The sequence below is a fragment of the Populus alba genome, chromosome 16 (genome assembly GCF_005239225.2).
Source record: "Populus alba chromosome 16, ASM523922v2, whole genome shotgun sequence".
In the NCBI taxonomy this organism is placed as follows: domain Eukaryota; kingdom Viridiplantae; phylum Streptophyta; class Magnoliopsida; order Malpighiales; family Salicaceae; genus Populus; species Populus alba.
Genome location: NC_133299.1, coordinates 5,601,509 through 5,627,562, shown reverse-complemented (window position 1 = coordinate 5,627,562; position 26,054 = coordinate 5,601,509). Strand labels below are relative to the sequence as shown.

Genomic DNA, 26,054 nt, shown 5'->3' with positions numbered 1-26,054 from the left:
GACCGTATGAATAGCATTAAATTAAAAATTAAGAAAGAAAGAGTGCATGGGAAAGGACGTGCAGATGTATGCAAAACGTGAAGGCACGTCTGTACGTAGAAGTAGGTTAGTTCTAGCGGATGAACTATTTCCTAAACCGAATTTCCCGCGACACAAAAGGGAACCTTGCGCCTCTCAGTCCCAAAAACAGAACAACATCAACAACAATTAATCTCTTTTTGTCTCTTTTGTTTCCTCATTTTTCTTCATCTTTAGATCTCTTTCCCTCTGTCTCTCTGTCTGTCAATTTCTACTTCTTTTCTTGACGGCCTCTATCGAGTCATCTTTGATCTCCGCCTTGTAGGTATGTGTGTTTCAATGATGACCATTTTACCATTTCCTTTTGATTTTAACGTCGAGAAACATGTAGATTAACAGTTCAAACACGTATTAAATTCTGACAACATCATTAATGTTATGGAGCTGGCATTGTTTTCGATGAAGTATTTCAATAGGGATGAAAATAGGTGTAATTTATTCTAAAAGATAGTTCTTAATTATGGGTTTTGACTCGCTAATAAGGACCTTTTATTGTTTCTTTTTGGTGTGTTCATGATAACATGTTTTTATACGGTTTGGTTTTTCTGGGATTGCAGGATATTGTTTTTTATTAGATTAATCCAATAGTTGATATGTTCTGTTGCGGTGGTAATGAGGAGGAACCACATGGCCCGCCGGCTCATCAATACACAGCCCCACCTAAAGGAGCGAATATATATGGCGGCGGCGGTAGTTCATTCTATTCTTTGTTTCCAATTTTGGTTTTAAATTTTCTTGAATTCTTGGCCTCGATTATTGAGATATAATAGCATGCCAGATTTTTGGCAATTCCTTGTCTGAAGAATGAGTTTAGTTAAATGCCAAATAGAATAGCAGCCAAGCAGAACAAGCCGTCAATGTTTTCTCGAGAATTACCTGGATTTCTTCTTTCTTGAGTTTCTGACACACTAATTCTTACTGTGTATTGTAGGCAGCGGGAGAGGAGAGCCAAGAGGTGCCAATCAGGCCAGAAGTGGAGCTCCACAGAAGGTCTTACCCATTGAAATCCCATCAATACCATTGGATGAGTTAAATAGGATGACAGGAAACTTTGGTACCAAGGCTTTGATTGGAGAAGGTTCTTACGGGCGAGTTTTTTACGCCAAGTTAAAAGATGGCATGCCTGCTGCAATTAAGAAGCTAGACACCAGCAGTTCACAAGAACCAGATTCTGATTTTGAAGCACAGGTTCGATATCGGGAAAGTTTCTTTCTAGTAAAATACAATGTGCTGGTCACAAAATCTTGATTCAGTGTTTGCATCTGGGGTCATGCAGCTGTCTGTCGTTTCAAGACTTAAACATGAGCACTTTGTGGAGTTGACGGGGTATTGTTTGGAGGCAAACAACCGAATCTTGGTTTATCAGTTTGCAGTGATGGGTTCTTTACATGATGTATTACATGGTAATTCCAGTTATGATGTTTCTTAGTTTCATTTTCTTCTTGCAATTTGATTCATATTTAGTTACTTTTATGGTGCAGGGAGGAAGGGCGTAGAAGGGGCTGCACCAGGTCCAGTTCTGAATTGGAACCAGAGAGTTAAAATTGCTTATGGTGCTGCAAAAGGCCTCGAGTATCTGCACGAAAAGGTTCAGCCTTCTATAGTTCATCGCGATATTAGATCAAGCAATGTCCTCCTCTTCGATGACTTCCTGTCCAAAATTGCCGATTTCAACCTGTCCAATGCCAATTCTGACACTGCTGCTCGACTGCATTCGACTAGGGTCTTGGGAACATTTGGCTACCATGCTCCAGAGTAAGCCTCATAACTTCTCTAATCCTAGCCTGTTGTCTGAAATTGCAGTCTTGGCTTACTAATCATCAACATACACCCTCTCATCTATTAACAAAGCAATGACTGTCTAAATGTAGTGAAGTGTCCTAAACCAAAATGGGCATCGTTTCTGCTATATCTATTGCTTTCAAGATGCTAAGAGCTTGCTTAAACTTCTTTAGCTTGCCTAGTAGGTAGTAGTAACTCTTACTTCTGCAATAATATTTTTACTATCTTCCTTGATGTCTTGCATTGCACTATCTAAGATTCTTTTGCACCCTCATTTCTAATCCATGGTTTGTTTTCAGGTATGCCATGACCGGGCAGATAACTCAGAAAAGTGATGTTTACAGTTTCGGAGTTGTTCTTCTAGAATTGCTGACAGGAAGAAAGCCAGTAGACCATACAATGCCCAAAGGGCAACAGAGTCTTGTTACCTGGGTATGTTTCAGTTTATAAGCACGCCTCCTTTCCCTTTGCTTTCATCTGTGCCTATACCTAGCAGAAATGTAATTGCTGCAGGCAACGCCAAGACTGAGTGAGGATAAAGTGAAGCAATGTGTGGATCCCAAGCTAAACAATGATTACCCTCCAAAGGCAGTTGCCAAGGTTCTTACTACTGCCCCTGGTTGCTTTTCCTCAACAGTTTATTTATCAAGCATGCAGTCCAGATTTGTAGCTAGGCTCTAGTTGCGATTGTGATGGGAAAAAGAACAGGTTAAAGTGCATGTTGGGAATAGGCAACTGCAATTGATCTTCTTCTCTTCTTCGTATTTTTTGCTCATTTATGTGTGTTTTTTTAATCGGTATATCAGTTAGCAGCAGTTGCAGCACTTTGTGTTCAGTATGAAGCGGACTTTAGGCCAAACATGACAATTGTTGTCAAGGCTCTGCAGCCACTTCTCAACTCAAAACCAGCAGGGCCAGAGTCTCAGGCATAAGTCACAGATTACTCCAGGACCAGGCTTCCGTGATATGTAAACCTCTTCTCAATCCTTCCAAAATGGCTTTGATATTGACGTTGTCAAGTTGAAATAATGATTAGTTTTACTTGGACAAAGATAGAAGATTTCCATCATGTATCAGTAGTGTTCGACTATTTTTTGCTGTGGAGTTTCACGGGAAGAACTTCTTTTGATTTTGGAAGGATCTAAAATTGTAATAGAAACTCTGAATAGATTAACAGCTCGGTGTCGAGGCTGGCTGCTGCCCTCCATCAATTATTACCACTCTCATTTGAACTTGGACTGCTGCCATTTATCAAGACTCTGCCTTTTCGTTTCCTTTCTCTGTCGCGTACTTGCACCATATTAAGTCCCAGAAAGCTAAAATGGCACCATTGGGTTAAAAAAATGAACACATCAACACCGCCTGAGAGATTCGAACTCTCGCCGGGAAACCCCCTTGACCACGCGGCCAAAGCGACGAGAATTGAGGGTGGTTGGGCGCTTGACTACATGGGAAACAAATGATAGTAATAATAAAAATAATAGCCAAAGCTGTACCTCTTTATTTGCCAGGTTCTTTCCAGAGTTAATGGAGTCCATAGAGGAGTGACTCAAGAGTTCCACTGTACATATTTCTTATGGGAATTGAAGACAAGAACAGAAGACTATGACGTTATGCACAGTGCAGATATCATACGAATTTCTGGATCATTTCTCTCACTTCTTCGATCACAAGCCAAGCCTTGTGCCCTCCGATCACCTCTGCTTTCATCTCTCCATCTTTCCATAACTGCAGTACAATGACGATCCAATGGTGCTGTCATTATGTATCCATCGATATTTTACCTAATTAACAACAACCCTTTTTTGTAAATTATAGAATAGACAATAAAAATAATTAAAAGAGTGAATCTAACCTGAATGGTAGGCATTTTCTGGGAAGAAGGACCCCAAAGAATAAACATAAAATTAGACAATGGTGAAGTCAAGAAACTAACTGAGACAAGAGTATAAATTAAACATACAGATATATTTCCACGCTTCACTAAAGCCTGAGGCACCTTGTTGACATCCGCGCAATAAAATTTGATTCTATTTTCGAACCAATAAAAAACAAAGAATCAATCAACTAAAATGGCAACATTTTATCAATAACCTGTGAATTGGAGAGGGGCAACGAGAGAAAATTTGTATTTCCTAATTAGCAAATTATCACAAAATTGGATAGTAAGTAAAAACATGTGATACGATGGAAATTAGAATTTTAATGGAATATTTTTGTAAATGGAGAGTGGGTATCATAAAAGTGGCTGCCTAGGATATTTCGGAATAGTCAGAGATATTTATGAATTGAAATCATGCTAAACCAAAGCTGGAAAAAAAAAAAAAATTCACAGGAGATGGAGGAAGAGAGGGTACTTGGTATCGTATTCAGCAGCCAATTTCTCCAACTTTGGCTTCAAATAAATGCATTTCCGGCACCAAGAAGCCATCCTAAACAAAATAATTTTCTTAAAAAAATCCTTTACTGGGACATAAAAGGAGATGTATAGCATTCAGTGTAAGCAACGGTGTTTTTGCAAAATATGAAAGAGTGATACCAGTCAATGATAATGGGCTGGGAAAGCTCGCGAGCCTGAAGGAGAATCTTATCAAGATGGTGAGAATCATCGATGGGTTCCATCTCTACGGAGGTTGGCCTGGTCATATCTGGCCAAGACGCTGCTATTTTAAGATCTCTCTTTGAATTCTTTTTACACAAGTCTTTGTTTCTGCCATCAAACCAAGAACACCCAAAAAAAGAAGTTCTTTGCGATAACAATAAACTGCTACCACCACCACCACTCCATAACTGTTGTTGTTGGTCTTTATTGTGGTACTGCACTTCTCTGAATAAAACGTGAGGATTCGCTGCTAAAACTGACATTCTTTTCCCTCTCCCTCTCCCTCTCTCTCTATATATCTAGCGCTCTCTTTTTTTCAAGAAAGAAATTCAAGGAAGAAATGAGATATTTTAAAATGCTGGCTGGGGAGAATTATTGAAGAAAATCATGTTTTTTTAAGGTGTGGTGTTTTCTTGAGGTTTTGAGATAGAATGGATTTTCTTTCTTTTCAAGTGTTTCTGTTTTTTTCGAAAATGGAGGAAAAGAAATGGTTACAACTTGTAAGAAGCTTATCTTCTTGAAGGTGAGCCGGGGATGGGAAGGAAGCTAAGGATGTGGGGGCCACAGATGGGGGAGCCATCGTTGAATGTTGATGCAATTTGGATTGGATTTAGGCCCTTTTTATTGTATAAACCCCAAATCTATTCTTATTTTCTGTCTCAAAATTAAGCATTTTCTTAATTTTTAATATGTTATTTCTGAAATCTGGGGTTCCTTCATCTATATTCACAAAATGTTTCCTGTCTAGAATAATTATTTAATGAAAATGAAGAGCTACCGTCTCGAAGAGAAGGCAGGTAAATATCCATTTATTTTGGTCTGACCCGGATGATGGTTCACTGGATCTTGAGGGCCTAAGGCCTTCTATTTTCCTTTTCCTTTTTCTAGTACATGCATGGAGAGCCCACCTGCCTTAGAAAAAGGTGGATGCAGTAAGGTCAGAAGTGCGCTTCCTCCATGAACTCACATTTCTGGCTTCGAATTATCAAATAAGATTCATTTCTCTTTTGATCAATAAAGCACAAACTATATCCCGGTTTATTACTAGGCCAACTTCCGTAGAGATGGAACCCATCAATGATCGATCCGTCAACAAAATTGTGGTCCTTACGAGAACAAAATTGATGATCGAGGCAAATAACACCTCGTACACCTTGTCTGGGCAGGCAACAGAAAATCTTGGTCTGATTTGGATCCAGGGAAATGCCAACTTGTAAAGAGAAACATGGATGGTACAGGGGAAAATAAGCAAATTACTTCTTGTATTTCTCTTCCACTTGTGACGCCGAACATGATCATATGTCTGAGACAAAAAGACATCTACATGAAGACACTCTATGATTACTTGTCTATCACCATAACTAATTTTCTTGTTCACTTGTTTATGACACCCTACTTCAACTACTATATACATTGTCATGATCACTGAGTGAGAAATTGATTAGTAATAAGTTTTTCATGTATCAAGCAAAGGCATTGTCCGGTCAAGGATACTGCTTATCATTACCTTCTTCCTCTTCTTACTGCCACCAAATCTTGGACGACGGCTGTTGTACATCCTTTGCATGTTGAAGTGGTGCTTACATAAAGAATACCCTTCAAACCTCCGTTTGCTGCATCTCCATCCTGCCCCATTCACCTTAGTGCACCTCGTCATCAAATTCTCCTCTATTGCTTGATCACTGATGATCTCAACCTCATTGTAGTCTCCCTCTTCTCCATAGATAGCCTCAGTTCCTGAGCTAGCCCACATTTTGGCAATCTTCCTGTTTCGCTTCTGTTTGTCCACTTTTCTTGATTCTTGGGTGCTTATAAATCTTTCCAAGCTAATCCTTCTTTTCTTTAAGGGGAACACTTTCTCTTCCTCACACCAGCTTCCTGTAATACATGACCAAATAACCAAATCAATGTTATAATAACAGCTATATGCTCATAGTTTTATCACCAATGTCACATAAGCATGTCTATAGTATAATATTATGGTAGAGTTGGGGTATGATATTATGTAGTTATGGACAGTTATACATACCATAACTAGGTAAGGACGAGGAAACTGAAGTTGCAGCTGATATTTCTGCGCTACTGCTGCTGCTGCTGCTGCTGCTGCTGTGCCTGTTATTATCCATAGTAGTGCTGGGTACAGGAAAAAAAAAAAAAACACAACTGTTACAGCTGATAATTAATTAAGAAAATGAATATAATATATAATGTTTCTTGAAAATCTTCACATTTTAATTATTACCAGATAAATAAGATGAAGAAAGATAACAAATAAATAAATAAAAAGCAGTCTTTACTTCCAACGAATATTACACAATATGGGATTATAAATTTAAGCAAGAAAAAAATCATGGGGTTTAATTAAACTGCTTGGTGATTAATTAGATACAAGAAAGAATGCTATTTTTTTTGGTGTTGTTTTGAGGATAGTAAAGAAACCTCTGATGGGTATTTGCAGCAACGAGCCTCTTCTCTTCACTGGTTCTTTCTTCTGCTAAGATTTCTGGGTTCTGCAGAAGCATCCAGCTAAAGACATTAGACAAGCGAGGTATGTCCAAGCTTATACAACATAAGTTTTCGAGCTTCAAGAATCAAAAGAAAAGGAATGAAAAGTATTTGCATATGATGAACCTGGTTAGAGCAAATGGAGGCGTTGATTGTGCTCCTCATCACAGGTGGTGGGTCAAAGGACCGTTGATTTTTGGGTAGATAGAGCTGGGCATTATGAGAAACACAAGAATGGGGACTTGACTTATTGGTATCATCGACAAATGGTGGGCTGATACGGTAGCGGTCATGCGGTTCTTGTGAATTTATAAAAGATGCTCTTCTGATAATACCATTCAAAAGAGGATCATCAGTTGGCGCTTGGTCTACTGTTGATGAGACACGATCTGGTGGTGGTGGTGGTGGAGGTGGTGTAGAATAAGCATGATAATGAGGGTCATCCCTCCATTGTTTCTTGATCCTCATTTCATTGACTCGTGTAATCGCTTGATTTTTGCAGGCTGGGATTTCTTGGAAAAGAACAAAAACCCTAACTGATCACCCACGCATCTCCTTGGAAACAATTAACCTCTGTGTTTTTCTGTGCTTCGTTATTGTACAAGGCTTTTTAATGCTTGGGTGCTTAACCGCACAGGCAGAGAGCCACACCTAGCACGCGGCTCCTTGGGTACGGTGGATTTTGTGGAAAAAGAAACGAGCCACGCTGTTGCCTGGTGCGTGCTCATAACTGTCCAATTATTGGGGAGTTTGATGATGTACGGATGCAATGTGTGCGTGGGTGAATGGACCACGGAAAGGCACTGAAGCCAAAGCAGTCTAGTAGCTACGTGGTGGCTATAAGAGCAGCAGCCTAGGGTGCTATGGAGCCTGGACCAAATGCCAAATCTTGGGCGTAAAGTTTGATGTCCAATCATGACTCGAGCCGCTCCATAACGGAAACCTCCCAGGGCAACCCATTTTGTTTGCAAATAAACTTAGGATTTTTTTTTTATTCTTATTAATCCAATTGTCTCGGTTTATTGATACATCCATTAATTTTATAAATTTTAAAATTAATAATTCTGTAATTTTTTTATTAATTTTTTAAAAATTTAAATTAATAATTATTAAAAAACAAATTTAAAATCTAACTAAATAAACTATCTCTAAAATTTAAAATTATTAATTGATGAACTACACCACCACTTGAGCTCAAGGGTTCGTTTAGTGATGGGTGGTTTGTAGTCTATCTGGAAATGTGGTTGAAATTGTTTTTTAAAATATTTTTCGTGCTAAAATATATTAAAATGATATTTTTTTATTTTTTAAAAAATATTATTTTTACGATCAACATATTAAAATGATTTAAAACATATATAAAAAAAACTAATTTTTTACAAAAAATTAAATTAAATTTTTTAGAAACAAGATAATTCAAGCCAGGTTCATAATACTTTGTAGAATCAGTATATATCAATATGCGATTGGTCTTATTTATCAAAATATTTTAAGTATTAGATGCAATGCATGTGCTGTAGAGTTTCTTTTGATGTGTGTGGTTATGGAGTAATATTCTTTATCAAAAGTTTGACAGAGCATAATTTATCCCTTATTTTAATGAACAGCGAAAAAATAAAATAAAAAAAAAATAGCAGCCTCAATATGCCCCTGAAGCAATTTAGGGAAATCAGATTTTCAAGCTTCGTAATTAAGGAATATATAATTATAAGAAGTAGATTTGATAATTAAAAAAAACAGTTTATTCTATGCTTTTTTTTTATGTGCGATAAACTTTGAATATTGGGTTAAAATATAGTGAAATATATTCTCCAGGACGTACCAAACCTATAATGATACTGTATTATTAAGATCCCTTAAAGGAAAAATTCCATTCTGAACTAAAAAAAAGTAGTAAATGGGATTGGAATCAAATAGTAAATTTTCAATACCCAATAGTTACTAATGTATTTTATCAAAGGAAAAAAAATATTAATGATGAAGGCAAAATTCGATGTATATGTTTAGTAAAATAGATTGAGAATTGTATGCGCTTATAAATATTAAAAAGAATTTTAGCACTAAACAAAGAATAAATCGTGAAGATGAGAAACAAATATAAATTATATTATCCAATTCAAAAGTTAAATTCTAATTAAATAAAGTCTATACAAGCAACGCTAATGTTACAATGAGTTTCATTTAAAACTAAAAATTTGTTGGGTTAGGCCATGTTTGGTTGGAGTTTTAAAGCTAACTTTATATGACTTGGTTAACTTAATGAGTTAAATAACAACATAATCCACCTAGAAAGAACCTAATTTGACTTGAAAAGATTCAAGACAACATGTTAGAACATTGTTTTTAAAATATTAAGTTAATGACATCTTGGATTAACTCAGAGTAACCCGCTAAACACATATACGGGTAGGTCTAATAAATTTATTTTTTAAAAAAATTATTTTTTATTTAATTATATGATAATAAAATTGACATTCATAAGAAATCAATCGAATATTAAAAAACAATCATGCAGGGTTATACATAAGATTAATGTAATAAAAAAAAGCTATCAACTTAGTAAAAAAAAATACACAAAAAACTAGATGGCATTCAAGGAAAAAATTTCAAATAAAATTTTAATTAATATATTAAATTAAAATTAAAAAAAACTAAGTAAATAACAAAATAGACCAAGTGTGAGGGCCACGTGGGCAAGCACCCCTAGACTATAAAGAAGGAGGCAAGGCCTTTGTGCTAGGCCTTCCTTTCTTTTTAGTTTTTTGAAAAAAAACAAGAAAAAAAAGAGAGGAGTGCTTTTTTTTTTTTGAAATATAAATATTCATCAAGAATTTATAAATTTATAAATTTATAATATTTTCAATGTTTCAAGAAAAAATTATAAATATATCAAATCCATTAAGGAGAAATGTACTCTTTAATCATAAAAAAAATTAAGTATTAATTGATACACAATGTGATAAAAAAAAAATTAAAAAAGTTTGAGTTTTTAAATAGAAAATAGCAAAGAGAAAATTGAAAAGGTTTTAATGAGGGGGATATTCTTTGGCCAAAATAATATAAAATAAGAGTAGGTAACTATATATTAGTATTTATATCAAAGAATATATAGTTCAAGCCCATGACCACACAGTCAAGACCTTTACACTCTGCTAACTGAGTTAGGCAAGTTTCTTGTTGTTGATATGAAGGATCATATTAACTAAATATTATCAATGAAATTTTTTAAAATAGACAACATGTTATCTCTAGTTCAATTACAACCACTTGAAAGTTACGCTTTCGACTGCAACTGGCTCAAAAACTTATTTTAAACCCATTTTCACTTGAAATAATTTTTTAAAAAAATAACATAAAGACCTTATTAAACTCGTTCATGACCTTAAAATAACATTTAATAGATAAAAAAAAAAACCTGAATTCAAATAACTTTCCAAGCACAAATCTACCATTTTAGGAAAGTTAAATGCTAAAGAACACTATAATGAAACTTCTCTTATTGAGTGAAATTCGTTGACACCATGATCAACCTTTTTAGTGGTCGAAATCGGTGTCAATTGATGTGTTCCACTCTCTTCCACTACACATCTAGTGATTTTTTCTCTTCTCTTTCAAACTCAAGGATTAACAAATGAGATATAAAAAAGTTTTATAACAAAAGTAAATTTTAGAAAACTAAAGGGATTGGAAATGTATTAATGGGAAAGTAGAAGGACCAAAGTTAATTTTCATGTCAATTTGGAATTGCCACCGTGTTTTTCACTTTGGTCCTATCTCTTTGAATATTGTTCTATCTTAATAAATTGGAATCAATTGGTCACCAACTTGACCACAAAAGGATCCCATCAAATAGAAAAAAAAATGTGATGGCCAAAATGAAAAAAAAATGAAAAGTGGCATTACTCTGATCCGGAGGGAGACGTGAGAGGTTACACAGTAAACTTGTATACAGTCAAAAGCCACACCTCTTAGTTTTTTTTTTTTTGTTAATTTTTAATAATCGTATGTTGTCTAATTGTTTTCAAAGTTGTTATCCATAAATTAGTTTGTTAGATCACGTTGAAAGATACTCATTGATGAACTTGATATTTATACTCCTAGATACGACCACGTTTGCTTGCTCACAATTGGGCCTAGGTAGATTTGGATTTAAAGTCACGATGGATCCCAAAACTCACTCAAATATCTATGACTTAGACCAAGATTGTACTACTTGAAGTTTGAAGTTAGCTCTAGGGTTACCCTTAAGATCCAATACGTTTTTAGAGCAAGTGTCATTGATTTAGGTCCTTGGAGGCCTTGATGACTCAATAAGTCCAAAGCATACCACCTTCAAATTAGACCTGGAGATATCTTTAGATTCTGAAATACTAATATTTTTGGGTGAGTACACCTGAATACACCAACTCCTCAAATTTAATCTATTCACCAATAACTAGGAAGAAAAAAAAATATATTAATTGAATGTGAACATGTTTCTCATACACATATTACTCTAAGGATTGGTGATCTAATAATGATCATTAATAGTGCACAATCTATAAACCCATAATGGATATAGCTTTTACATTAAGCCTTCATAATTTCTAAGCTCTTATCCTCAAAGAGTCCAAAACCATAAATAGCAAGTGAATAACAACTTTTGCCATTGGAAGGACACATCAAGGTCATGGAAACAACCTTGAGCCTTGAAGGTAAGGATCTTCCTTCTTTCATTTTCAAAATCCCAAATGCTGTCATATAACCTATATATTCTCACATACGCATACAATCTCCTAAAGCTTTTCTCTTCTATAAAAACCAACTTAAACCATTTCATCAGTCCTCATATACTATGCTGATGTCTTCTTGCACTAATTAAGAAATCATCAGGATGAAAAGAAATTCAGCTTCCTAGTTCCAGGTGGCAACGTTAAGAAAGAAAAAACAAAAGTTTCCAAGTGGCTAGAGTAAGTTTTATTTTATTTGATCTAGTAATTCTCTGACAGGTGACTTTAATAAGGTCAAAATGGTATCTATTGTTAGCTTCGCACCAGGAAACATGTTCCGATCACTTTAATAAATTGGTCGTGTGACTAACCTGCATAGATTACTACTTAATGTTTTCTTAAAAAGAAGTTGTTTTTGCTTTGTATTCTTTCGAGCTGATCACTGGGCCCGAAAACGCTTCATGGACTCTCTTCTAGCTGGCCTCTTGACTCCTTCATTTGCTTAGATTGATTTTCAAGGAATATAATAGAACATGATCCAAAATTCAAACCCCAATTCTTACAAAGTATACCTTAAAAATCGGTTAGAATCTCCTCTGCAGTTTAATGACCTTGTCTGCTGTTTTGCTTTTGGCACCTCTTGTTTTGAAAGGGCTTCATGCTCTGCTACAAGACTAATATATATTTGCATGGATTTATTACCTGTCTTTATATTGAATTCGAAGGGGGAAAGCCACATTAACAAATTATGTTAAAAAATCATTTGAACTCAAAAATTTAAATTGTTACGTAAGATTCAAAGATATGATTTATATTATTTTCTAATACACCCCCTCAAGTGAAAATTCTTTAGACTTGAAACTTGCACAAACCAATATTAGCTTGTGTTTATTTTTTTTATCAAATAAATAGAAATGATGAAATTCAAATTCGTGATTACTTGGTTATCAACACTCTAATACCATGTCAAAGAATTATCTTAACTAAAAAATTTAAATTATTAAGTGATATTTATATTATATTTTAATAAATCAGAAATTCAGAATGCCGTTAGTGTAAGATTGAGAGAGGGATGAAGGATATGATTTATTGAAGTACAGCTAGGTAGCTCCAGCATGCGATAAAACTCAGTTCAGGACGATAATGATCCCAAATTGATGCTTGTAACTCACTCCTGGCTGTATTACCTTCACATCATGGCATCTCTGTCAACACTCATGCACGCGCAACGCAAAAGAATAATGACTCCCGAGGAAACAACGTTTTCGACCATCGATCTTGAAACCGTCTATGGAGCCATATCCATCTAGTCATCTACAAACAAGACAACAAGCAGTTAATTTCCTTTAACTTTCCTTTCACTGTTTGATTTTGATGCTCTTGAGGCACACTTTTGTTTTTGGAGAGACTAGCTGAAGAAGCAGAGAGGTGACAAGGAATTTATCTTCATATATATATATATATATATATATAGAATTGCTACATTCAGCTCAACATTCCATGTGCAATATCTGCCTAGAACTGTAAGTGAGAGAAACTTGGTCTCTTTACATCACAAATCGATCGTCCATCTAGAAAAACAATTTGGTATGGACATAATTGGAACTGTTTCATCCAATTTCTTTATATATAATGCCAAGATATATAACATTACGAATTTAAGAAAGCGAAAATTGTGCCAGCCATACTCTCAGTATATGTCATAAAGATTTTCGATTTCATGACCCTTTTTAAAAAAACACTAATAGTAGTGGAGTTGTAATTATATATATATACAAATAAAAGTGTAGTTGCGGTTGTTTTTTAAAATGTTTTTCACTTAGAAATATATTAAAATATTTTTTTTTTATAAAATATTTTTGATATCAAAGGATTAAAATGATCTAAAAAAATTAAAAATATATTTAATTTAAAGCAAAGAAAAAATAAATAAAATTTATTTTAAAAAAAAACACTTTTGAAATGCAAAAACAAACAGGGCCTTAAATCTGTAATTATCTATGGTGATCTATTGCTCTCCAAGTATTTTCTTAGTAAATAGATACATTCAAAAGTTACTATTCAAAGAGCCCGTTTGATATTATATTAGCGGGTAATTTTTAAAATATATTAAAATAATATTTTTTAAAAAATTATTTTTCATATCAATACTTCAAAACAATTTAAAAACACTAAACAAAATTCAAATAAATATTAATTCAAACTTTTATAAAAATATTTTTCAAATACAAAAACAAACAAAAAATAATATAAAAAATGTTACCATAAGCATGAGATCTTAGTAAAGAATAATGCACAATTTATAAAAGAGTAATTAAAATTTATTAATTGTTTTTTTCTCATTCCTACTTGTAATCATGTCTTTATATCTTCATCTTAAGTAAATTTAGAATATGATGAGGGGTAAAAAAACAAAAAAGAGTATTTATTATATTTTGACTTTTGAATGAACATTAATTTACGACTGCTAAAAAGGACTTATTTAGGGAGTGGGAGAATAGTAAAGTTTATTGTTTAGTACGAGGCATGCATAGGATTGCCTTAAATTTGGCAAAACCTGAGGCACAATACTCCATGAGTCAGATCACATCGGCCTCCTCACCTTTTTTCTTACTAATTAATTAAAGAGCATGTATTATACTAAACATATCTTATGTGAAATCTTTATTTGGTTTCATAATTAACATTTTATCATTGTTTATTTGTATCGGTACGGCCTTGAAGGCCTTGTTTTTTTTTTTTTTTGGAAATTGTGGTTTAAAATTCAGAAAAAAAACTATATTAAACAAAAAAAACAATCCTGAACATGGATAGTGAAGAATCTAATTGTCTATATTCATTGGGTTTCCTCCAGTAAGTACATATTTTAATTCTTGGATTTGGCGTTAAACATGTTCTTAATTATAATCAGATCTTGTACGAACCGCTTTGCTTAGCCAACAAGATTTCCAAGAGACACATGTGAACAGCAAAGGGCATCGTGTTATGATCTTTGTAACTTGTCGTCCATAGCCCAACTATTATTCTTGAAGACAAGTCCCCTTATCGAGAGAAACCATGGAGGATCAAAATGATATCGAGAGAGAGAGAGAGAGAGAGAGAGAGTAGGTGCAGTTTGTCTTCTTCCATGGCCAAAGGGTTCGTGGTGATTGGTTCTTAAGGTGCGAAAATAGTCGGTGGGACAAAAATGGTTGGATGATATTTTAAATAAGATGACTTAGCCCCCTCGTGTATTGGCACTTTGTGTTTAGTTTCCTCTTGTTTCGAGATGGTGGGGTTAATATCTTAATTCCACCTAACAATCATTGAAGTTTCTGAAAATTAGATACATCGAATCACATTCATTTACATAATTTTCCTATTTCTAGATGAAATGTTTGATATTACGGTTTCAATCCACTTTTCTAAATAATTTGTATATTGTTTTTTATTGAAAAATATTAAATTCATATATTTTTTATATATTTCTTGATTTATTTTTAATTAAAAAATACCATATAATGTATCACCAAAGACACGTTTATAAGTGTGCTTAACCTCGTGAGTGATTTATGAGATTATAAATAGTTTTTATAACAAATTATATATATGATTAAAGTAATTTGTGAAGGAATTTGAAGGTCTTAAAGATAGTTTTGAGTACGGCTAGGTCTCCATCTATCGTCGATGCTAAACCCCAAACATTTGAGATGCACATTAATTTCATTTATGATTTTACTTGAACGTCCTTAACTTCTATATATGTCCCAATTTTGTTTTAATATATAAATTAAAACATAAAAAATAAATTATTTTCTTGAACTTCCATAGAAAAAATAATATTTTGCTCTTAGCTCGTCGTCAGCGCTGCTAGTTTTCTGCTGTATTTTCAACCACTCAGCCAAGCATCGGTATCAGCAAGACAGCAACTGCTATAAGCCATGCCTGCAAGGGGATATAACATTCGTCCATCTTGAAAATCAACTTTTGTTATAATCTTGAAGAAACCTAACTTGCAAAACATCCTATGGTGTGTCTTCTAGGTAACGGGATTTTTTTTATTATTATTATTTTAAGAGATTGTTTGGATATGTGGTTAAACCATGTTTTTTTAATTTTTTTTTATATATTTTTAATTTTTTTTTAATATATTGATCTTAAAAATAATCTTTTAAAAAATAAAATAAATAATATTTTAATATATTTCTAAGTAAAACATTTTAAATCACAATCAATAATACAATTAATAATAGAATTCCATACATACTTTAAATATTGTTGTGGCTTGTAGTTTATATAGATCAGTGCCTCCTGTAAGATGTAGTTAGTGCATAGATGCCTTTTTGGTTAATAGGTGTCTTTCCAAACGCCGTTAGCAGAATCAAAATTCAAAAGCCTTATGTTTTATGTTATTTTTAAAAAAAATATTTTTGATGTTAATATATTAGAAAAATATAAAATTTAATTAAAAATAAAAAATTTAAAACTTTTCAAAACACGGTTTGATTGCATCTTAATCATAAAAATATTTCTGTGTTTGTTCAAGTCCAAATCCCTCATCCTCTACTGATTGATTTTGCCAGGCAATTACCCATAAGTTGACCCAAAATAAAGGATAATTATGATTTCACATTATTTATATGTTTTAAAAGTGTTTTTAAAAAAATTTAAATTATTTTATTTTATTTTAAATTATTTCTTTTTGTATTTTTAAATAATTTTGAAGTACTGATATTAAAAATAATTTTAAAAAAAACATCATTTTGATACTTTTCTGAGTTAAAAACATTTTAAAAAATAACAGTAACCTGCACACTTTCGAACAAAAATAAATTGAAGCTAGTGCTAATTAGACATCATATACTTGCGAATGGATGTGTTCACATATAAATTCATCTATGTATAAAACATTTATTTTTTTATTAACGTGAATATCCGGACTAGTTTGAACGCTCCTCGACTAATTCCTCAGGTCTGGAAGTTAACGATCATATAAGCTTTCAGTGGCCATCATATGAGCAACAACAGGGCTCGAATCTAAGACCACAGAGAGAGCAACTCTTTTAGTCTCAAGCTTTTATCACTAGACCATCTCTTAGATGATTTGTATAATACATTTATTAGCGTAATATATGAATGAGTTACCATACTAATTATCCACAAATCTTGTCATTAATCCAGAGTGTTGCATTCTCAAAATAAAAGTCTAGTTCCCAAGCTATCAAGGACAAAGAGTTAATTTTATATATATATATATAACGTAGCTGAGTAATAATATTGAACATTATAAAAAATATTCGACCTAGCCATTGAGTAATATCATGCCCATGCATGCTCCTAACTTTCTTCTCCGCTGGCAAGGGCAAGAAAAGGAACAAAGAAACGTCGAACTCTTTCAAAAAGAAAACACAGCAAGCACCGACAGAATAGTGGTAGGCTGGTAGCCCCACTTTCAACGAGGCTGACGCGTTTGGACCTCGAATTAATGCTGATGCATAAAGTCCAGCCACTCCACGCTGATATATGGAAGGATTTTCTCCCCATCTTATAAAATAATAAGATGGCACTATAGTAATTCAAAATTGGCAGACTCCCTTGTTGATCTTTGCTTTATATATATATCTCGACCAAGTCAATTAAGTCAACATTAGAAATTGTCACAACCTGTTGCCTGGTACTGGAAAATTTGAGAGGAAAGAAAACTCACTAATGAAGTGGTTTTCAATTTCAATTTTAACGCCGTCTCTTTGTCATTAGAAAATTGTTAAATATTAATGAAAATATCAACAACAAAAATATATTAATATATAACCATGACTTTTACTGATAAAATATTTTATTTATTATTTCTCTTAGTATATACTAACAAAAATTTTTTATTGATGAATACCGAGAGAACTACAATTAAAAATAAAGAAATGAAAAAAGAAGAAAAATAATGTAGTATTATTATATATAAAATTACTGAGAAAATAAACTCGTAGGTGAATCCATCACTAATATTTAAGTTATAACCCGACAAATAACCTCCCCTCTTTCACTCCTATGTTTCTTCTTCTTCTTCTCCTTCTTTTTTATTCCGTAGAAAATATCACACATCACCCCTGTATTTTATCACAAATTGAGATCTCATCGTAACAAATCCGACCACCCCAATTCTTAGTCTGTCAGCATCCTTGTTATGGTTCAATTTGTTTTAAAATTCGCCATATCATATAAGCAAAACTATCTATGTTGTTTTTGTAACCCATTTTAAAAATGTTATTCTTTAGGCGTTTTGATGCAGTATATGTAGTTTGTTTGTGTGTTTATTTTTTATAATTTTTTTTAATAGAAATTTGTTGTATGAGTGTATAATCTGTATATGTTGGGGTTTGTTTGAGAATTTAAAATATTATACTTGTTTGTTATTTGATGAAATTGAATTTGATTTTGTAACTTAATTGTTTTATAATGAAATAAATTTTGACTTATTTAATGAATATGTTTCATATTTTATCAATTTTATTGTTAATTTAAAATTTTTGATAAATTTAAAGGGATTTAAATGTTTGTAAAAAAATTGATAATGATTTGAGGATACCATTAAAATAGACTGAATAAGTTTAAGTTAAACCAATAATAACTAATTAGATGGGTAGTTTAAGTTAAACCAATAATAACTAATTAGATGGGTATCGATAATTTATTTATTTCATACCATTAACTAATACATCTTAGTTAATTGGTTGAGATCCCAGAAAATTCTATTCAAAATAGTATTTTTTAAATTAGAAATAAAAGTTTAGTTTTTTTTTATCTTAGTTTTATTTTTTTTCCTATTTTGTTTATTTTAACTTGTTTTTTAAAATATTAAATAAAATACAAACAAAATTGTAGAAAAGTTCCAAAGAGTTGAGAAAAAAAATTACAAGACATTGCAACTAACAAATACATACGAAATTATTGACAAACTAAGCCTCACGAAAAATTTCAGGTAGTTTGAGAAAAAAATATAGGAATTGCTACTAATAATATGTAAATCACCGACAAGTTAATTCCGTTGATAATATGAACTCAATCATCGATGAAATTATAAATAGTTATTTTTGTCATTGATATACTATACTTACCGATAAAATTGCCGATACAATAATACCAATAAAAGTTTTTTGGTTTGATTCACTTTTTCTATATATAAACACATTGATAATTATATTATTGATAAAAAAATAAATAAAATATAAATTATCGATGATAAATTGTCGAATAACAATCTATAATTTGTGATTTTTTCTGAAAATAATAGGATTAATATTTAAATACAGAAGGATTATTCCAGCGATGTTACACACAATTCTGGTTGTGCTCGAACTATCTCATTCTTTTCAGCCTTAAAAATTGAAGAGTAGAGATTGAAAGGTAGTTACATCATGGCTGTGTGTGTATTCACCTATTTCGAGCTTCTTCTTACTTGATTTATATGGATTTTTGCGCATCCACTGTAAGTAAAGAAAGAGATTGCTGTGAATAAAATTAATTAAATAAAATACATTACATAATCATCTAAATTATATATAGATTGAAAGGCTGTGATATGGTCCCGCTTGGAAAAATATTAGACTAACTAGCCATCACAAGAGGTGGTGATAAACTACCTGTCAACTATTCAATACAGAAATATTTATGTACATTGATTAAATGAATTAAATTCACTAACAGCATGTTTAGAACTAAGTTATACTAAAAATTAAATTAAATTCTGATTTGAATTCATTTGTTGACCTTTTATAACTTTTATGTTTAAAATAAAATTTTAAACTATATAATCAAATTTAATTATACTGCTTGGAATACTTGTTTAAATAAATTCAATTAATAATCTTAACTATTTTACCTATAAAATTCATCATCGGTGGAATAAAACAGATATAGTTAGATCTTTGCTCGGAAAAGGCTAATACCTAGAACCCGCTAAATATACATAAATATATTCTCCTTTGAATTTCTTATGAAACTCATCATGTCCAATCATGTGTTTGAATTGTATTTAAAAATAATCTTGAAAATACATAAAAAATTAGAAAAAAAATTGATGCTTGAAAATAATTTTAATATGAATGGATAAAAACCATAAAAAAACATTAAATAGCAAAAAAGGACCGTTTGAGGTCGGTGAGTAAGCATCAAAAAAAGAGTTGACATCCTAGGATAACAATTCATTGAACAAGTTCTCAAGTGCGTATATAATGCAAGCATATCTAACCATGGAGCAAGTCCAAAAGAATTTGCTACCGTTTTCAAAGGAGACCAAACTTTTTTTATTTTTATTATTTATTTAATACTTTTGGTCTTTTAATACTGCTCGATTTCTTGAAGTCAAACAAATGGCCAGGCATGAATGCAAGAGGTCAAATAAACACCTTGATCTTACAATGATCATGATTGTTAGAATCCCGTGCTGTAGCCTTTGAAAATTGAAGCAAATATCATGCTGTAATCCACATTTCTCTCGACACTAACTATTAATATTATCCTTCCTTTTCACAAGCAATCAACTCTCGTATTGGAAGGTGTTTTTTTTAGTAATTAAGTGTTGATTTTAATATTAAAAAATATATTTTTTTAAAAATAAATATTTTTATATTTTTTTAAATAAAAAACATTTTAAAAAACAATAATTATTAACATAAAGAAGACAACTGCAGGCCCAAAACGACAATGTCATGAAAATACAACAATTGGCAAGCACCAACACAAATTACAGATGGATTTTCCTCTTTGCCGATTTTATATTGTTTTTGATGGGTCCTGCCAATCACATAACGCCACAGCCACACATTCACTCACCGACAGCTCCCTAATGCATTATCGAGATGGTGTTGCTTCAATCTTGGCCGTAGATCTTGAATCTCACATCAGGATCGTTGACACGTACGGTCTTTAGTGTACTTTAGGAAACGGAGACTGTCGCTTACGGTCCCACACGATTGAAGTGTGTTTGAAGTGAACTGGTAAGTAGTGGAAAAACAACTGAATGATGTGAAGTGGAATTTTTAAGGGTATCCCCAATTTAGCAAGTGGGTCTCATATTACATCTTCTGCCACTTCCTTTATACGTTGCTGCTACATTCTTAGGAGTTTTATAAAATTTCTTACTATGTTTATTTTTTTAACATTTATTCAATCTGGCTAGTTTTTTTTTTTTTTAATTTAATGATAAGGGATATTTTTATTAATTTATATATTAATCAAAACTAAATCTATTTTAATTATGCATCTCATATCAAATTGATGATATTTTTTTTTATATAGATATTGATTTTAAAATTCAAACACAAAATGTCAAAAGAAATCGAACATCGTTAGCTAGCCCACTTGAATTTGATTTATTTTTTCTACAAATTCATGAAATTATAGAAGTTTGTAATATTATTAGCATAGATAGGAAATAAATGCAATTAATTAAATGTACAAAAATAATCATATAGGCGTAGAATTTTTTAGAAAAGGATTGATCTGGAAACAAGCATGCCGGCCCCCGTCCATTAAATAGTTTCTCACAGGATTGTGAAATGTCTTGTGTGGTATTTATTGCTGGGGTGTGATGGTTTATTTTTAAAATATTTTTTATTTGAAAATAAATTAAGATAATAATTTTTTTAATTTATTTTTAATATTAATAAATTAAAATAATTTAAAAATATATTTTTTAATTTCTTTTAGAAACATTAAAACGCAATTCCAAATTTTCCATTGATGAGAACCACAAGCTACAAAAAAAATTCAAACATATCATCATCATCATGAGATGTGATAATGACAATTTAATTTTTTTTTTAAATATATAAAACTGACCTCCCCTGGCAAAAAGATAAATTTAAGGTAAAACACAAGATACAACTAAAGTATGGCAAAAAACGTGGCGAGGATGGAGGGACGAGTGGCGGCAAGTGTCATCCCCACCACCTAAAATACTCTACCTATCATGTCACATGACAAACAGTGAAAAAGCAGTGGCATTTGATGCTAATATTCCTTGAAACCATGTCCATGGCAGTCAAAATATTTCCTTAATCCTATCTCTTGACAATTTTAACGACGATCGTGTCTTCTTCTTGTCAAACTACACACGATAGAAGTCTCTCTCTCTCCACTTCCAGCTCTTTCTCTCTAACAGCAACAGCCTTCACTTTAGACTTCTTAAACTACACATCTCTCTCTCTCTCTCTCTCTAAACCAGTATCTGTACCATTTCCTTCTTATTTCTTAGAGAGAAACAGCATAAGAAGAAGATAAGAGTGTTCATCTTTTCTTTCCATGGCTGATACAACAGCCAGCAAGCACCTTTCTTCTACTAATGGAGGAAACATCATTACAGATATAAAGAACCTGTCTTCTCTTCTTAAAACAAGGACAACTGTGACTTTCGCTTATGGGTTCATGCTTGCTTTTGTTGCTTTCACCATTTTCTTGGCATTTAGTCCTTCTCCAAACTCATCTTCTCCTTGGTTCACTAATATTTTCAGTAGCAGTGCTAGCACCAGTACTGCTTCTCCTGATTCCTCTATTTTCTCTTACTTATTACCCAACAACACACCTACAACAACCACCACCCCACGAGAGCAAGGCCATGATTCCTCTTCATTGCCTTCACAAAACACCACCAGAATTAATAACACCTTGTCTCAGTCACCCAATACAAAGGCAGAAGCTAAAGTCCCTCCAAGTGTAAAAAACCTCACTCAAAGCACAGTTTTGCAACCACACAAGACCGCAAATTCTTCAATCGTCATTAAAGAGCCGAACTTTGCAAATAATCAAACTCAAACTGCACCGAGTTCTAATGAAGGTCAAGTTTTAAAGCCAAATCAAACCACAGTTGCAGTCCCAAGTACAACCCAATTAGCAGCAAAGCAAAGTGAAAATACCCCCACAAAGTCAGGCCCTTTCGTGAAGAAAAATCCTGGGGATCAAGACAAAGGAGATGCAGTCAAGAGTTTGGCATCGAATTTCACTGCTTCACATTTGAAGAAACAAAGTAATGTGACAAAACATAGCAATGAGACTGGTTCAGGGGTGGATGTGAAGCAGGGGATTGATGATTTGGTGAATTGCGATTTTTTTGATGGAAAATGGATTGAAGATGATTCATATCCACTTTACAAACCTGGGTCTTGTTCATTGATTGATGAGCAGTTTAACTGTATACTTAATGGCAGACCTGACAAAGACTACCAGAAATATAAATGGAAGCCTAAAGGGTGCACTTTACCGAGGTACGTTATAAAATGGTTTTTTTTTTTAAGTTTCCTGTTATTTTTATCAGGGAAAGTTTTCTGATTTGGGTTTTGGATCTTAGAAAATCACACTTATCTATGAATTTATGGTTTGGGCTCTCTTTGTATCGAGATTAGTGATCTTTTAATTGTTGATCCATTTAGTTTTAGTCTGTTAGTAATCTACTGATCATATCAATTTCTGCTTCCTGATCTAGAGATTTTCTCCTCCTGTTCCTTTAATGCGTAGGAAAAAAAAATTGTATTCTAGCCTACGGATTAATTGAAATTGACCAATCAACTAAATTTGCGGCCTCTTCTTCTTCTTACCTTAGTTTTGTTAATCTGAATTGTTTTGCTTAGGTTGAATCCTGGTCATATGCTGGACATGCTGAGAGGAAAACGGCTTGTTTTCGTCGGTGATTCCCTGAACAGGAATATGTGGGAATCTCTGGTTTGTATTCTAAAAAGCTCAGTGAAAGATCAAAGCAAGGTTTTTGAAGTGAATGGAAGGCTCCATTTTCGAGGGGAAGCTTCATACTCTTTTGTATTCAAAGTAGGTTATCAAATTCCATCCACTCAATCTTTGCAACTATAATTCTCGTGATTTTGTTAAGCATATTCCAAACTGAGTGAAATTTCTCGTTGAATGATTGGTAGGATTATAACTGCACAGTTGAGTTCTTTGTATCGCCTTTCTTAGTTCAAGAATGGGAATTGCCTGAAAAGGATGGATCAAAGAAGGAGACGCTTCGGCTTGATTTGGTGGGACGGTCTTCTAGTCAATATAAAGGTGCAGACGTCATCGTCTTCAATACTGGACACTGGTGGACGCATGATAAAACTTCCAAAGGGTGAGTTTGTAATAACCTCGATTGTTTTTCCGGTGACTGCTGTCTTGAAAATCCGAAAATATCCGGACGGATACTAAACTACCGAGTGGTATTTGCAGGAAAGATTATTACCAAGAAGGGAGTCATGTGTATGATGAGTTGAATGTTCTGGAGGCCTTTCGAAAAGCTTTGACAACATGGGCCAGATGGGTTGATGCAAATGTAAATCCGATGAAATCTCTGGTGCTCTTTAGAGGATATTCTGCTTCCCATTTCAGGTAAAAAATGAATCAAATAATATATTATTTGTTAGTGGTAGAGTTCTTTGCACTCTTCTCCCTTGGTATTTGATTTGATTTGATTTGATTCCACTTCTCACTTTTGAGGGAGTGATGGTGAAGCAATTTTTGTTATCTTGCTCAAGCTAAGGCTTTAAAATAAGGAACTAGAGGTTGATCTTGGAATTATGGTTTCTTGATCACTTTATATTTGTTAATACTTCAGTACTTTAACAGCTTTCGAGCAATTATTTAAAACTTATCGCATCTGTCTTTGTGCAGTGGTGGACAATGGAATTCTGGTGGGCAATGTGACAGCGAGGTTGAGCCCATAAAAAATGTCACATACCTTAGGGAGTATCCACCAAAGATGCTGGTTCTTGAGAAAGTGCTGAGAAATATGAAAACCCATGTCAGATACCTAAATGTCACGCAAATGACCGATTTCCGGAAGGATGGTCACCCTTCGGTGTACAGGAAGCAGAACTTGTCCCCGGAGGAAAGGAAATCACCATTGCTTTTCCAAGACTGCAGCCATTGGTGTCTTCCCGGCGTGCCGGATGCATGGAATGAGGTTCTCTATGCGGAGCTTTTAGTAAACGAGAAAAGGAAGCAGCAAACGCAGAAGAGGCAATAGGTAAAGCAAGGAAAGGCCCCGCAAATTTTGAGGGTGCAAAAAAAAGGTAATATTGGGTTTAAACTACACGTACATGCAGTATAGTTTTCCTTTTCCTTCAATTTTGGGTTATAGAAACAAAGAAACACGGGGAAGATCCAGGAGATAGTGTTGTTTTCTCCATAAATTATGAGAGAAACAAGGCAAGAGACGAGTGTATGTGCTTCTGATAATATAAATCTATTTGTTTATATATATACATACATGGAAGAGGAGAAAGATGAGAGAAGAGATTGAAACTGAAGTTTACACTCCTGTTTCCATAACTATTATTCCATTAACCTCAAATTAAGGCTTTGAGGGTTGTAAATTTTCAAGTTAATTACCAAGTTTCTTTTCAATAAAGAAATAAGTGGGCTGTAATTATTGTTCCTCATCCTTTAACCATTGCATTGCATTGCTAAGCTTAATCTACAACCATTTAATATACTTGTGTTAAGCGTGTGATTTGTTTTGATGATCATGTTCAACAAGCTTTCGGTCTTTTTCACGTGTAATTTAGTCGTGGTCAGTGTTTTGGTCCGTGAAGCTGAAAATTCCAACAATGAAGACGACCGACTGTTTGTTAGGTAATTGCTACTTTTGACGACTTTTGTATCACGCACTGCGGTCTCTCTCTCTCTCGCATGCCATGCCATGTTTTCCTATTTTATATTTTCACATGATTAACAAAGGGTAGCCTAGGCTTAAGCACATGAGATGTGAATATTCCATTGAATAGCATATTTCTAGGAGAGTGCTTTAAGAACATGCTGTGCCTTTACATTTTATTAGAAGGTCATTTCCCCTATTTTGCAAGTAACTAGCTATATAAATAAATAGGCCTTTTTATTTATTTATTTATTATTTGATATAACGCATATCTTTTAATGCAATAATTAATGAACTCATATTTTTCGCAACTCTTTTCCTTTCTTTGGAGTTTTGGTTGCCAAAGAAGTTCTATGCTGAAAGGCAATTTTGCATGAACAAGTTTTTGTTTTTGTTTATTATTATTATTATTATTATTAACATGGGTGTCCGGGTTAGTTTGTGTGTATCTTGACTAATTTCACAAGCTATGCGTGTCTCAACTAATTTTACAAGCTCTGGAATTAATAACCATATAAGTTTTTAGTAGCCCTAAGGTTTGTGGGATTTAAACTAGTGATATCTAAAGAGCAAATTCAAAACCTGACCAGTTAAATTACATTTCTTATATTTTTTTGTTTTGTTTTTATTTTTATGCTATCATAGATCCGTTATGGGATATAATATAAATGCAATGCATCGGTTTAGAGTTTTAACTTATGAATTTTCCTTTTATGTTGTATTAAAATTCCTTCAAGTATCCCACTTATGTTTATGTTTTTGT

The 26,054-nt window shown here is 33.1% G+C and overlaps 4 protein-coding genes across 8 annotated transcripts; 2 read left to right on the top strand and 2 right to left on the bottom strand.

Moving 5' to 3' along the window:
• The first annotated feature begins 597 nt into the window (after positions 1-597).
• On the top strand, positions 598-3,080 carry LOC118051025 (probable protein kinase At2g41970). The gene is made up of 7 exons (XM_035061534.2): positions 598-768; positions 1,010-1,266; positions 1,355-1,481; positions 1,560-1,833; positions 2,160-2,292; positions 2,374-2,460; positions 2,667-3,080. The coding sequence occupies exons 1-7, from the start codon at positions 672-674 to the stop codon at positions 2,790-2,792; spliced, it is 1,101 nt and encodes a 366-aa protein (XP_034917425.1). The 5' UTR covers positions 598-671; the 3' UTR covers positions 2,793-3,080.
• Positions 3,081-3,329: 249 nt separating this feature from the next.
• On the bottom strand, positions 3,330-4,940 carry LOC118051042 (thioredoxin-like 3-1, chloroplastic). Of its 5 annotated transcripts, none has more exons than XM_035061586.2 (5): positions 4,400-4,939; positions 4,218-4,292; positions 3,824-3,890; positions 3,716-3,733; positions 3,330-3,644 (listed from the first exon to the last, which is right to left on the bottom strand). In XM_035061586.2, exons 1-5 carry the CDS (start codon positions 4,723-4,725, stop codon positions 3,567-3,569), a joined length of 564 nt encoding a protein of 187 aa, XP_034917477.1. In that variant the 5' UTR covers positions 4,726-4,939; the 3' UTR covers positions 3,330-3,566. The 5 variants fall into 5 exon arrangements, with proteins under 5 accessions (XP_034917477.1, XP_034917452.1, XP_034917460.1 ...); XM_035061561.2 differs by having other exon boundaries at positions 3,330-3,588; positions 4,400-4,934; XM_035061569.2 differs by lacking the exon at positions 3,716-3,733 and having other exon boundaries at positions 3,797-3,890; positions 4,400-4,940.
• Positions 4,737-7,669, bottom strand: LOC118051035 (uncharacterized). Its single transcript, XM_035061546.2, has 4 exons — positions 7,094-7,669; positions 6,902-6,972; positions 6,492-6,595; positions 4,737-6,340 (listed from the first exon to the last, which is right to left on the bottom strand). Exons 1-4 carry the CDS (start codon positions 7,433-7,435, stop codon positions 5,919-5,921), a joined length of 939 nt encoding a protein of 312 aa, XP_034917437.1. The 5' UTR covers positions 7,436-7,669; the 3' UTR covers positions 4,737-5,918.
• A 14,087-nt stretch (positions 7,670-21,756) lies between these two features.
• Positions 21,757-25,063, top strand: LOC118050664 (protein trichome birefringence). Its single transcript, XM_035061074.2, has 5 exons — positions 21,757-22,913; positions 23,277-23,469; positions 23,574-23,767; positions 23,866-24,024; positions 24,307-25,063. Exons 1-5 carry the CDS (start codon positions 21,955-21,957, stop codon positions 24,659-24,661), a joined length of 1,860 nt encoding a protein of 619 aa, XP_034916965.1. The 5' UTR covers positions 21,757-21,954; the 3' UTR covers positions 24,662-25,063.
• The last annotated feature ends 991 nt before the right edge of the window (positions 25,064-26,054 follow it).

Coding starts and splice junctions, on each gene's coding strand:
- LOC118051025 (XM_035061534.2), top strand. CDS start 672: ATGTTCTGTTGCGGTGGTAATGAGGAGGAACCACATGGCCCGCCGGCT. Junction 769..1,009: donor GAATATATATGGCGGCGGCG/GTAGTTCATTCT, acceptor TGTGTATTGTAG/GCAGCGGGAGAGGAGAGCCA. Junction 1,267..1,354: donor ATTCTGATTTTGAAGCACAG/GTTCGATATCGG, acceptor GGGGTCATGCAG/CTGTCTGTCGTTTCAAGACT.
- LOC118051042 (XM_035061561.2), bottom strand. CDS start 4,725: ATGTCAGTTTTAGCAGCGAATCCTCACGTTTTATTCAGAGAAGTGCAG. Junction 4,293..4,399: donor CAGCCCATTATCATTGACTG/GTATCACTCTTT, acceptor TATTTTGTTTAG/GATGGCTTCTTGGTGCCGGA. Junction 3,891..4,217: donor GCTGCTGAATACGATACCAA/GTACCCTCTCTT, acceptor GTTCGAAAATAG/AATCAAATTTTATTGCGCGG.
- LOC118051035 (XM_035061546.2), bottom strand. CDS start 7,435: ATGAGGATCAAGAAACAATGGAGGGATGACCCTCATTATCATGCTTAT. Junction 6,973..7,093: donor CCTCCATTTGCTCTAACCAG/GTTCATCATATG, acceptor ATGCTTCTGCAG/AACCCAGAAATCTTAGCAGA. Junction 6,341..6,491: donor CTCGTCCTTACCTAGTTATG/GTATGTATAACT, acceptor CATGTATTACAG/GAAGCTGGTGTGAGGAAGAG.
- LOC118050664 (XM_035061074.2), top strand. CDS start 21,955: ATGGCTGATACAACAGCCAGCAAGCACCTTTCTTCTACTAATGGAGGA. Junction 23,470..23,573: donor CATACTCTTTTGTATTCAAA/GTAGGTTATCAA, acceptor AATGATTGGTAG/GATTATAACTGCACAGTTGA. Junction 24,025..24,306: donor TATTCTGCTTCCCATTTCAG/GTAAAAAATGAA, acceptor GTCTTTGTGCAG/TGGTGGACAATGGAATTCTG.